This window comes from Miscanthus floridulus, chromosome 3 (assembly GCF_019320115.1).
Source record: "Miscanthus floridulus cultivar M001 chromosome 3, ASM1932011v1, whole genome shotgun sequence".
NCBI classification, from domain to species: domain Eukaryota; kingdom Viridiplantae; phylum Streptophyta; class Magnoliopsida; order Poales; family Poaceae; genus Miscanthus; species Miscanthus floridulus.
Genome location: NC_089582.1, coordinates 30,331,607 through 30,344,920, shown reverse-complemented (window position 1 = coordinate 30,344,920; position 13,314 = coordinate 30,331,607). Strand labels below are relative to the sequence as shown.

The window sequence follows — 13,314 nt, the reverse complement described above, 5'->3', positions numbered from 1 at the left end:
GGAACCCGATGCTCGCCCGGAACTCTCCATTCAGCGATGACTTTGCTTTGGATCAAGCCATCACTAACAAGCTCGCGTAGCTGGTCTTCGCCGGTCGTTGGAACAGGCCAAACCTTCTGAGCCGCCCTCATGGCCACGAACTCCAGGTTTTCAATCAAAGACAGGGATGACTCCTCGTCCACGAAGGTCGCCTGAGACTTGCTTGTGGTCTTCTTCTTTCCCATGAACTGGCGGGAGCAAAAAAGGCGCTAAGGAGGACGAAGCTAAAATAATGGCGCTCGGGCAATGACGACAATGACGGCGGCGGGTTTCTGAGAACTAGGGTTTAAAGGCAAGAGCTGGGTGATAAGGGAAAGGAAGATAAAAGGGTCTTTAAATAGATTTCTCAATGATACAAACGGCCCATAAGGCCCATTAAAGCACAGCGTGGAAACGCAACGGTCCATTTACCGACGCAGCTAAAATGATGGAGGGCACGAATCCACACAACGGTACAAACCAACGGGCAGATTTCAGACTTATCCGCACAGCACCACAGCAGGATTATCAGATAACTACAAGAACAACTCGTCGAACCGAGAAGAAAGAAAGGGCTACCTGATGAGGGACAAAAGAACCCGGTTATGTAAGGAAGAACTCGGTAGTCTCATGAACGACAGGGATCACAACAGAAAGGTCAAAGACAACTAAGAAGACAAGATTCGTTACATTACAAGCGACTTCAAAAACAGAAGATTACAAATCTTACAAGACCCAACGAACTCGGCACCACGAAAAGCAAAGTAGCAAAGAGGAACACGGGCACGACTAGGCTCTGGAATGACTACGTGTCCCAAATTGCTACTCGGAAGGACAAACCGCCATCAGCTACACTGTTTTCTTCAAAGGACGAACGCAGTGCATCCAAGGCGGAAATCGGCAGCACGGCAGGGCAACATGGAGCAGAGAAGGCCGGCAGGCATCTGTCTACCCAAGACCGATGTGATGCTGGATATGGTGTTGATCTGCACCGGACGGTCTCAAGACAGGCGACGAGGATCAACCCAGAACTGCCGGATGAAGGAACAAAGCCCACATCACAAGACTTCCTCCAACTACCACCATGTACATCCTGGCACAATGCTGTCGCGGGATTAGCCTACCTCTAATCCCTATCACAAGACTTCCTCCAGCTACGATAAGACACACAGGAACTACAAAATACGCCCGGGGGCTGCTCTACTTCACAAACTACCATGTTCACAACCAAGAAGGTTTCAACAGAATGGCCAATGGATGCAAGCAAGCACTCCGGGACAGTATTTATAGGCCAAAGGATCGGCGCACATGGACCAAGGGTACCAACGAAATAAACCCAACAAAGGACACAGTGAAAGGACAGGACTCAATAATGGATGACTCAGACGAGAAGAAACAGTACTCGAAGACGGACATATTCGGAAGAATATACCAGCACAGTACAACCCGTGAACAAAAGGCATTTACACTCAACCACCACCACACAACTACATCTGACAACAGCAGACTATCAAGAGAATACGCCAACACCTCGCATCCGAGTTCTTCCTAAACAAAACAACACGGATATACGCTCGGGGGCTCGGCCAACATCATAGCTTAATCAACACTAAGCTAGGGAGCTTGGTTTTCATTTTCAAACACTCCCGGAGGCTCGAAACCAAAGACAAAGGACCAAGAATACAAGACACATCAAGACTCCTCATCCAACCCCTTTTCTAAAAGAGAAGAACTCGGAGAAAGCAGGATACATAACCACAGAATTTTTTGAAGACAAGCATCTGGACCCTCCAACTTTCGCAAAGCAAAAGCAAGAGGCTCGGGGGCTACACTCAGTGAGTGCACTTTTTCTTCAAAAAAGCGCACGTCACCAAAAGACTTACTCAACGCAGACCACTTCAAGACATTACGACAAAAAAAACCCAGAACGAGCCATATTCGAGTTCTTTTTTCATAAAACTTCAACGAACAATCAGAGCAACTTCAAGACAAGATCCTCCAGCTCCTTGTTCCAATTAGCAAGAGGCTCGGGGGCTACGACCAGATGGATGTACTTTTTTCAAAAAAAAAAAGCACTCACCGCTCGAAGATCCCAAGAAGCGCTACAAGGTTTCGCTCTAGAGAGCACTCGGATGACATTTTGTTCCTACTCAACAAGACTTGAAAGAGCAAAGCGAGACTTTCAGAGCTCAACCATGAAGTGCTCGGGGGCTTGTCGATGCGGGACCCACAGGATACCCCGCAAAGGAGAAAGAAGATCTAGTCCAACTAGGATTCTTTCCGTATAATCTTAGTAGTAGAACTATTAAGTAGTCCTACCAGGAAACCTCATTGTAAACCGACCAGGACTCTGGCCTCCTGACTATATAAAGGAGGGCAGGGCTCCTGAGGCAGAGAGACAACAATTGTACGACACAACCCTTGACAATCAATCCAACGCAAAGGCTAAGGCCGACTGGACGTAAGGTTATTACTCGATCTACGATCGAGGGCCTGAACCAGGATAAATCGGCTGTCTCTTGCGTTAACCATCGAGTTCGGCATACGCCGAAGCCCGAACATACTGCCCCGGGTACCCCCGTGGCAGGCTATCGGTGGTAAAACATCGACAACAACACCTAAGAAGAAGGGTGCACCCAAGAAGAAGAAAACACCTAAGAAGAAGAAGACACCAAATGTAACACCCCATGTGTTTGCCACCAGTTAAGCAATGGGTTTGAGCTCAAACATGGCATATTAAGTGATGATGAAGATGTCAAGGTCAAACCTATAGAAACGAGCCCCAACCTAAACTTGGATATTGCACCTTTGCTCGCCTATAGACCACTTTTCAAGATATATGCTTGGGTGGTGTGATTTGGGATATCTTCATGTGTCTCACATCAATACCCATCTATATTGGTCACTCAAAAAGTTTCATGAAGTTTGGAATAAAAAAGTCACATGAAATGATAAGTTATATCCTTGTTGGAATGATTTTACTAAGTGCTTGAATTGCACTATTAAGTGAATGAGAACATGAGATGTCAACAAAACCTTGCAACCTTGCCAAAATGACTCTAGATGAACTCTACAACAAAAGTCATGAAAGGTTCATGTTGGGCAAATGCCAAGAAAATGCTCCAATGGATCAAAAAGGATAATTTAAGCTTCATCGTGATCCTACTTTGGTCAAAGTAGAACAATAGGTTCTATACCAGTTTTGAGGTTGGACCTTAAAGGAAAGTTGTAGTCCATATCATGTAGAACAAACTTTGTTTTTCGACTAAGAGCTAGATCAGCTTGGAAGTAAGTCAAATCGAGGTCACAAGATCGAATTTGCTGTTGTTTTCAGCACTTAGAATTATTCCAAGTCTGGAATTCATTGTCATTAGGTTGGCATGCCGCGTTCTCGAGTTTTTATTAAGCATCATGCTTTGACCCAAAAATAGAAGTTGGAGATATTTCATTAGAGAAGAGCATGTAAAAAGTTGGGTCAAGTTTGATCTTGTTTTGACCAACAAATTGGAGTCCTAACCGAGCAAGGCTTAATCCTTATTAAGTTGTTGACAGTGTCAACTTTGGACTTGATTAACCGCTAATCTACAACTCTAATGACTGTACACTTTAAATAGAAAATGTAGAGCAGTTTGCGGGCTTCGAACTTTGTTTTGGGCCCGAGGTCTAAATTGGCCCAGATCTGGCCCAATCCGACGCCCACCTTGCCCACACCGACGCCCGCCACGTGCTCGGGGAAATGCCCGAACGGCGACGCGTGTTGTGAACGTGGCCGCCATGCGCCCCCGCCGTTGCCGCGCGTCCCACCTCCGGCCATGCGCCACCTCGCCCTTTGCTCCTCCATAACGAGCGCCAGAGCTTCCACACTCCTTCCTCTCACTCACGCTGCCGCTTCTCGCTTCGCCAGTCGCTCTACGCCAAGCTGCGGCCATGGCCGCCATTGCCGAGCGGCGAAGCTCCTGCGCCGCTGTCGTTCTTCCACCTCCGAGCCTTCTCCGATCCTACCGAGTGCGCCACCACCTTCGCCGTCATTTGCCGCCCCTCCTGCGCCCCTTTTCCTGTCGCCACGGCCGCCGTAGTGCCGTCGCGCGACCAGCAGGCCACAGGCCACCTCTGGCCATGCTGCGGCCATCTACGAGTGCGCGCCAACCTCCTGGTGCTTCCCCACCATTCCCCCGCCACCGCCGGCCCTTCTCCGGCCGCCACAGGTCAATTCCGCGGCGTCCTCTGTTTCAACCTCGCGTGGAGGACCTCGGGCTCAAATTCGAGTAAAGGGGAGGGCCTAAGTGCATAACCACTGACTCATATGAATAGTGCCGTTGAGGTTTTTTTTGCAGGAAATTTGCTGAAGTTTGGAAATTCATAGTAATTCATAGGAAATTCGTAAAATAGTAAATGAGGACTTTTTGGAATCCTTGTGAAATTGTCTATGCAGTAGAGCTATAATATGGCATGTTTTAGTTTAAATATTGTGCGGTAAAAATAGATTTGTGCAGTAAGGTTGTAATGCTAGTTGAATTTGTTATTTTCCATAACCACAGATCTATGGCTCAAAATGAAGTGAAATTTTTGTGGCATGCTACTCATGTGATAGTTGATGTGTGGTAAAAATTTCATGAGTATTGGATGAAGTATGAGTGAGTTATTGGTTTATCTCGCTCTCACATGATTTCTTACAATAGCAAATTGTCTTTTTCGTAGAGGCAGCTATACTTGTGCAAATGGTATGAAATTTGTACAGTAGACTATTGAGAGGATATATGAGCTACTGTAATTTTTGTAGAATTTATTGTGCATTTTTGGTATATGTTCATAAATACACCTTGATGTCTAAATAAATTAAGAAATGCTTTAAGAAAATTTATTTAGGGGTGAGCACCATGCTTTCTGGAGTTCTTTAGTCATGTGTGAAATGTTGGTAAAGTTGGTTTTTCCCAATTATGTGTTTGCAACATAAGTTAACAATTATTTTCTTGCCGATGTGGTTTATGGACAGATCTGGGAACTTAGCAAAGTTCTTCAAGATAATGTGCTTTGTTGTGAAACTTGTTTATACAAAAGTTGTAGATAATTCATGTATCTAGCTTCTGTTAAAATTCTGTGGTATTTGGTCTTGTGGTTTATGAGTTATGCTTGTTTAAAGTTGGGTTTCAGAAATGACTGCTCTCTGTCAATTGTGGACCAGTTTCTGTAAATATATAATTTCAACCCACTTAACTTGAGAATCATGCTAAGATGATTAAATATGAATTGTAGAAAATTCCATAAGCTTTCCAGAATGTCTTGTTGCATGGCTATTGGATTTGTATAACTCTAGTTATGATCCAAACATGAAGCTATTATTTCCAGTCCTGAAATAGACATATGCATGTTGTGGTTGTTTACTCCATGTGTTGCTAAGTGTGGCTTATGCCCTTGTTGATGGTCAAGTTATGATGCTTGTGACCTTGTTAAACTTGTGTCATGCTTGATGTGCTTGCTCTCTATAGTTAGTTGTGTGATGTTAGTTAAATAGCTATTGGTGTCTATGTCTTGCATAATCTTGTGTTTGTCTTGAATGCTTATGTGATGCATCTTGTGTTACCATTCATCACCTTCATACACATGCATCTTGCATCTCATTTAGGTACGCTAGATGAACCACGTGAAGGATGTGATGTGGAGCCGAACTCGAAGATTGGGTTTGGTGGATCTATCCCGAAGATGGAAGGACTAAGCAAGTGCTAGGACCGGAGATGTCACCAAGTCTATGCAAGCTAACTGAACTGACTTGTGTCGGATCCCAGGCAAGCCCCGGAGCATTCTAAGTCTCCTACTTTATAAAAACAATTCTTTCTATATATGAGTTTATATATTGTTGCATTAAGTTGTAGGAGTTGATTGAAACCGTTGATGCATTTATTACTATCCTTGCCTACCTTACTACCTTGTTACCCTGTTAGGTCAGGATCGAATAACTGCTTAGCCTTGCTTAAGACCGGTAGCGATCGGTGATAATCCGATCACCTACATTATAGGTGGTTACTGGAAGAATTTAGCTATGGAAAGAATTATATCCTGGAATTAACCATGTGTGATGGATAATTGGAGACCGGACGGAAAAAGTTGGAGGCAACCAGACAGGGTTCTGGGGTGCTGTTAGTTTCCGTCTGTGTCGATTAAGGACCGATCATTGCTCGTCCCTCTTGTCATGTTGAACGCATGCCTTACATTTAGCTGGCCGAATAAAGTACCTTTCGACTGCGAAGCTGGGAGATTATTCGGGCCGAGTAGATTGCCCGCAGCGCACTGTACCGGAGCAGATGTGGTAGGACATGGGGCACGATGATAAGACCGAAGGGCAGTCGGTCGGCCCCCGGGTACAGTGACTCGGTGACCGATACCTCACTTTAGCGGGTGAGTGAGGTTTATGTAAGGAATAAATCACCAGCTGGTTAGGAATCGATTCGAATCGCCATCGCTCCTGGATAGTGAGCACTTGACTCAAGCTACGGCATCGTAGTAATTATTATGGAACAATGATGGTTATCTGGATGGTATGGGATATGCTAAATCTAAATTGGTAACTAGATCGTTATTGGTTAATCAAGTGATTGCTATAGTACATGTGCTTACCTAGATGGATAGGTCATAATAAAGATGATGCAAAGTACTAAAAATGGTTTCTTCATGATAGCTTATGCTTTTCGCAAATGAGTCAGCTAGCCCACTAAAGAAAGCCTTGCATAATCCTTGGTGTCGCTTTATTTTGGTTTAAGACGGGTAAGTCTGGCTGAGTACATTCAAGTACTCAGGGTTTATCCCACCATGTTGCAGGTGAAGTTTTCGTCCTGTTGAAGATTGTGGCTAACCGCCGGTGGGCTCGGTGATTCTATACTTCTCATCTATATGCTTTTGTCGGATGATGTCACTTATGCTAGCAATATATTTGGAACTTATATTAATGTAATCATTTGAAAGCTATGTTGTTTTCACTAAGCGGTTTTGAAACCCAAACTGGTACTTTTAATTGTGAACCCATTTGTAATATTATTTCCGCTGCAACTCTGCGTATGTGATGTGTATTTGCTTAATCACACGATCTTGGTTGTGATGATTGATTTACCGAGGTCCTTCGTGACACTCGACGGACTACCGGGTTTGTATAAGTGAAAGTATGCGTGTGTCAACGTGTTAGCAGGGACAACCATACTTGATCTTGTATAAATTGGGCGGTTCTGTGACATCAAAGAAAAAGAAGCAGCAAAAGAAAGTTGCTGCTCCAGCAGCTAGTGTTGTGAGAAGCCTGAAGGACTTCTTAAACACCATGTGATTTGTTGTGATCACAAGATTGAAGGTTATGTATTGTAGGCCTTGAACTTGATGTATTGTAGGCCTTGAACTTGATGTATTGTAGGCCTTAAACACCATGTGACAGTTTCTTTTGTCTCCTGAACGTTATGTATTGTAGGCCTTGAACTTCATGTATTGTAGGCCCTAAACTTGATGTATGCTAGGGACTAAACTCGATGTCTATTATGGTCAGCACCGAATACTTGATGAATGCCAAGATCTGGAACCTCAGTCCACTTGTCAAGTGTGTCTTCTACTTTTGCTTTCAAAGCAGGTTAATTAGATGGCATTCAACTGTGCAGCACCGTTGCTAGTTGCTTTTAAGCTGCTTCTCTGTGTTTATCTGGAAGGTGACATGAACCTTTCATAGTACAGCTTGTTTTTATCTGGAAGGTGAGCTACTTCTCTATGTTTATCTGAAAGGTGAGCTGCTTCTCTGTGTTTATCTAGAAGGTGACAGGAACTTTTCAACCGTGCAGCGGGTTCCATTCCATTCCATTATCGCAAAACCATTGCCAGGCTAATTGTTTTTCACTTGCTGGCTCAATTGTTTGTTTTTTAGGTCATGTGGAACCTTTTATAGTACAACTTGTGTTTCTTCCTCTCTTCGCTTTAGAAATAATTTCAAATTCATAGATTCACATTGACAGATTCATCACAAATTCACATACAAATCCACTTGTTCGTTTTTTAGGTCATATGGAACCTTTCATAGTACAGCTTGCCTTTGCAAAACATACATCTCTGCCACCAAATGCTACAGCTCACATTGACAGATTCATCACAAATTCACAGAACCTACATAAACATACATTCCTTGATCACAGATACACAGTTCCATAAACAGAAATTAGTAGTAGCACTTGACAACCTACAAGCTAATATCACTAAACTCCAAACTACTAGAACCAAGGTGCATACTACTTCATTTCCAAACTGCTGCAACTAAGAGGCTTACAAACAGATTTAGCATCAATACAACAACTAATGCATTGCCTAAGCTAAAAGCCTTGTTCAATCCTCCATTCTTCAATTCTTTCATCTCCTGCTCCAACTTTAAAATGTCAACCTTCAAGTCAATGATCTGAACCTTCAAGTCCATCATCCCAATCTTGGGCACTTCTTGTGACATTCCTTGAACCGCAGGAGCAACAAAAGGGCCCTGTACACCTTCCACTTCCACATCTCTGAGCTTGTCTGGATGATTGGCGCACAGATAGGCCAGGTATTGATCCTCAAATCAATAGTTCGCACAAGTGTCAACGTTCTGCAATTGACAATCAAAACCCCAACCCACTTAACACTATTTGCAGCTGGACAAACATGGAACCCTAACATCAAAGGAAAAGCAAGACAAATTACCGAGAAATTGTTGGGGCAAGTGTAATACATATTGTCAGCCTTGCTCTTTCGCCTAATGACCTGGATCTTGCATTTGGGGCAATCGATCCGTGGGAGACCACCAACCTGGCTAGCACTTGAACTGGCAGCTGTGGATGCCATCTCCGCTCAACAGATGGGGCGGGGAAGGAGTAGCAGTAGTCGTGGTCGCCGCCGACGCCCTCGGTAGTCGCGGTCGCCGCCGCCGCGAGCAGTAGTCGCCGCCGCCGCCGCCGGTCGCAGTCGCCTCCGCTCAACAGATGGGGCGGGGAAGGAGCAGCAGTAGTCGCGGTCGACGCCGGCGCCCTCAGTAGTCGCGGTCGCGGTCGCCGCCGCCACCGGTTGCAGTCGCCTCCGAGGCGGACTGCCTAGGGTTCGAGCAAGAGAGAGGAGGCGGTGGGGAATGGATGGATTGAGTCGATCCAGTCAAACCGGCGCACATGTATGGAGAATCTGGGGGCAACACGGTCTATACCAATGTATGTAACCCCTGTATACACCTGCATGTGGGTCAAACGTCGCGGCAAGTGTACATAATGGTATTTTTCAGACTCCAATGTAATTGTAATAATAGTAATGGCATTTCTTAGAAATGTGAGAATTATAATGGCACCGGTTCAATTAACCATAATAAATTCCCCAATTTCCCAACTCGATTTCAGTTCATCGGCACCGGCCAGCGCCGCCGCCGCCGTCGACCCCAGCCTCCCCGTTGCTGCATCTCTCGCTCGCGCCTTGCATCTTTCGCTCGATCGATCCGCGTTCTGTAGCTTGCTCTCGGTGGCATGGACTGCCCCAAGACGAGACGCGACACGGAGGCGGCGGCGTCCGGGCTCCCCGACGACCCCCTGGTGGAGATCCTCTCCCGCGTCCCTGCCAAGTCCCCCTGCCGCTTCAAGTGCGTCTCCAAGGCCTGGCGCGACCTCATCGCCGATCCCCTCCACTGCAAGAAGCTACCCCAGGCCCTACAAGGGTTCTTCTTTATGGTCGAATTGCATATTTGTCATGGCGAAGGCGACTGCGACGACGAGCCCTGCGCCTGTTACGGCGGGGACGGCGAAGCCCGCGGCGCTGTGGACAGCGACGAAGAGGAATTGCCTCGCTATGGTTTCGTCGACGTGTTGCAGAGATCGGTGCGTCTTGTGGACTTCTATGTGACTGAGCTGCCTGGCATTAAGAACACCAGGCTCGTCCATTGCTGCAATGGCCTCCTCCTCTTTGCCGTCAAATGCAATTGGGGCGCTTCATGGAGCTATGTTGTGTGCAACCCTGCCACTAAGGAATGTGTGGCTGTGCCCAGATCTGTCTTGGAACAGAATAAGATATTCTATGGATCTGCGTTAACCTATTTGCTTGTCGACCCAGGTGCCCCTTGCCACTTCAACTTGGTCCAATTCTCCAAGGAGGGATACAAAAAATCATTGCACGTCTACTCATCAAAAACTCAGGGATGGAGTCGTAGCAAAAGTGACAGGGTTGCTATCATATAGTACCTGGCTTTCCTTGTGTCTATGTTAATGGCATGCTACATCTGCTCTCTCCTCAGGAAAAGTACTATCAGCTAACTGTGTTAGATGTGGAAGGGAACATACAGAAGATCATCCCTCTACCATGTCAGGCAGGCAGGGAAAGCTGGACGTTGTTTGATTATATTGGACGGTCCCAAGGGTGCTTGCACTACACCAACCATGAAATGGATGATGAAGGATTTGACGGTGATGGGTTATTAATCTGGGTTCTTGAGGACTATGAGAGACAACAATGGGTCCTGAAGGACACTGTAAGCTTTTCAAAGTTTTGGGGAAAGGAATTGCCATAAGGACATTGACTCTGACTACAATGTGGTGGGAATTCATCCAGATCAAAGTTTGGTCTTTCTTGTTCAGGGCCAAAAGCTGATATCATATCACATGGATAGTAAGGAAGTGCGTGATCTCTGCACTCTTGAACATGGCTATGAGTGCATTACTCCATATGTCCCCTGCTTCTCAGAGTTGTTGGCGCTTGAAAATAAGCAGTGAAATTGGTGATTGTGGGCTACTTACTGGCATGTTAAACAGAAATAAGATCTTTTCCAATCATGGAGTACTTAGCAACTGGGTATGGGCACATTTAGTAGAATTAGGTGATACATTTTGCTGGGGCTTGGATGTGTCATGTCTGTCGTCCAATTAACACTGCAAGCATGTTGAGAGTTGAGACAGGCTGAAGCTTGGTATACATCTAGTTATCTCGATGAATGCAGTTGCCCAACCTATGATGCTTTGTGTTCAAGATAAATGTGTCAAATGCTACCTCTGTGCTTCTGTAATTATAGTCTCTTATTAGTAGCATGGGTTATTTTTTTTCCTTGGCTTCACTAGTGAGTGATTATGGTACCTATGATTATTCTTGTTGCCTCAGTCCAGTATCAGTCAGTACATGTTTTCCTATACTGCAAGTTTAAATCTTTCAAGGTGGTTCCAGCAACTTCATGGTAAAAATCGAAAACTCTGCCACATTAACCTCAAAAACTGTTGAGTTTATGACAACTACATGATTGAGAAAAGCTTGTTTATATATGCCGCCTGATCACTTCTTTGATATAAATGTTGTCGAAAACGATGTGATGGTTAGCTATAGGCCTACTAATAGTTGATATGGTACTTTTACAGCTACCTTATTTAATTGTACAATATAACATTTGCAGAGTGTGGTACTTGAGATATTACAAGGTGCTTCAACTGAAACTCAAATGCCAGAAGAACCCGTGATTTATCGGTCAAAGTTCTGAATTGTGGACACTCACCATGTGAATGCGTGATGACATCAAAAGCTGAATACTTGAGCTATACAACATTAAAGTATTGAATCCTGTAGAACTATTGCAGAGGAAAAGAGTAAAGGTATTTCTATTTTTTGCATCCAGATTTCAGATGATGAATCTTGCAAGTAGCAACTGTGATGGGGTTTGGTGTTGAACTAGATTTATATACTATATAAATGTTGTTTTTTTTAGGTGTTGTAGCGTCATGTGGTGTTAGGGTACGCTTAGTGATATGGCATAACTAAAATCTCTGGGGATTCGGCCTATATCAAATACATTGTACTCTTACTCTAGACATGCAGCCATGCAGGAGGCCCATCTTGCCATCAAGTACATTGTTATTTCAGGCGGTGAGCCAATGGAGCTCCTCCCAAGATGTTCAGAAAAAAAATATTGCTCGGTAGCTAGAGGCCTAGAGCTCGTAATTGACCTTGTGATCACCATTGTTGAAAATGTATATCATTCCTCAAGCTTCTTGTTCTTATTGTGCAGTGTTGTGCAGTGTTTAAAGACTTAAGTAGTGTTGAATGTTGAAGAATGGAAAGAGCAGAGCTAACTGCAATTGGCTTCCATTCTTTTGCTGCAATAAAATCCATTCCATTTTTTAGATGTGTATATGTTGAACCGAGACGCCTCTTGGCCGAGAGTCATCAGTAGAGTTACATGTTATGTTTCCTTTGATCCACACCATTTTCCAGCCAAGAGGGAATCAAATAAGCCTTTGCCTACTTTCGTTTTGGTCCTAACTCCTAAATACCGCAACGAGTATTTTAATTGGCATACTACAAACAACTTAGTGTTTCTTGCTCTCTCGGTGGAATTATTTTATTTTGTTGTAGTGTTCTCGAGCAAATCTGCCTATCACTGACCGGTAAATTACATGAAAACTGAGGCCTCCTTTGGATTGCAGGAATGTAAACCACAGGAAAAGGAGAAAGGTAGGAATAGGATAGGAATGCAAGTGGAAAACAGAGGAATCTAAAACATAGGAATTTTCCATACCAAGGTGTTTGGATAGGCAAAGGAGAAACACAGGAATCTTAAAGAAATTTTGAGGAGCAAAGAGTGATTGTTTTCTTAATAAAGCTAATTTATTCTATTCCACTCTCATGATTAGACACAAGTTGGTCTCATAAGTCCATTGTTTGCCTTGTTCCTTGTGCATGGAACTTTTTCATGAGTTCTAGGTAGATTGTTTTTTTTTCTCTTATAGTTTTCCTATGGAATTGAAGGGAAAGGAAAGTTTCCTATGGAATTCCTATGACCAATTCCTACCAATCAAAGGGGAATCTCAATCCTACGCTTTTCCTTTGTTTCACCTCCATTCCAAAGGGGCCCTGATTCTAGTAATGGTATATTTTATGGACTTTTTGGAATCCTGATAAAACATTCTCAAGATTCACCTTTGAATGAAGAGAGAAGTGCCTCTGGCCGCGTCTAGGAAAACCCCCTGCCGCAGATCTTGCTCCTCGCCACCGCCGCCCAGGGCCTCTCTCCTTCCTTGTCGGTGCGTCTACTGGTGATAAGGAGAGGGAACATATCTCTCTTTTCTGTAGTTTTTTATGTCTAGTTGCTTGCGGTTTTGCCCAAATAAATCTACCGACGAAATCAGATGATTTTCGATCGGGTGACTTCGATGATTGTCACGACGAGTTCAATGTTGTAGGCATTGATTTCGTCGGCAGATGGCCAATATGTGGCTATTATCTGCAAGAGGAGGGGTTCTCCTGTGTAACACCCTTGGTGTTAAGTACCTGATTAGCGATAGGTTAAAGATAATA

General features: G+C 44.4%; 1 protein-coding gene across 1 annotated transcript; it reads left to right on the top strand.

Moving 5' to 3' along the window:
* The first annotated feature begins 9,512 nt into the window (after positions 1–9,512).
* Positions 9,513–10,748, top strand: LOC136543437 (F-box protein At2g23160-like). Its single transcript, XM_066535885.1, has 3 exons — positions 9,513–10,202; positions 10,274–10,507; positions 10,614–10,748. The coding sequence occupies exons 1-3, from the start codon at positions 9,513–9,515 to the stop codon at positions 10,746–10,748; spliced, it is 1,059 nt and encodes a 352-aa protein (XP_066391982.1).
* Positions 10,749–13,314: the final 2,566 nt, after the last annotated feature.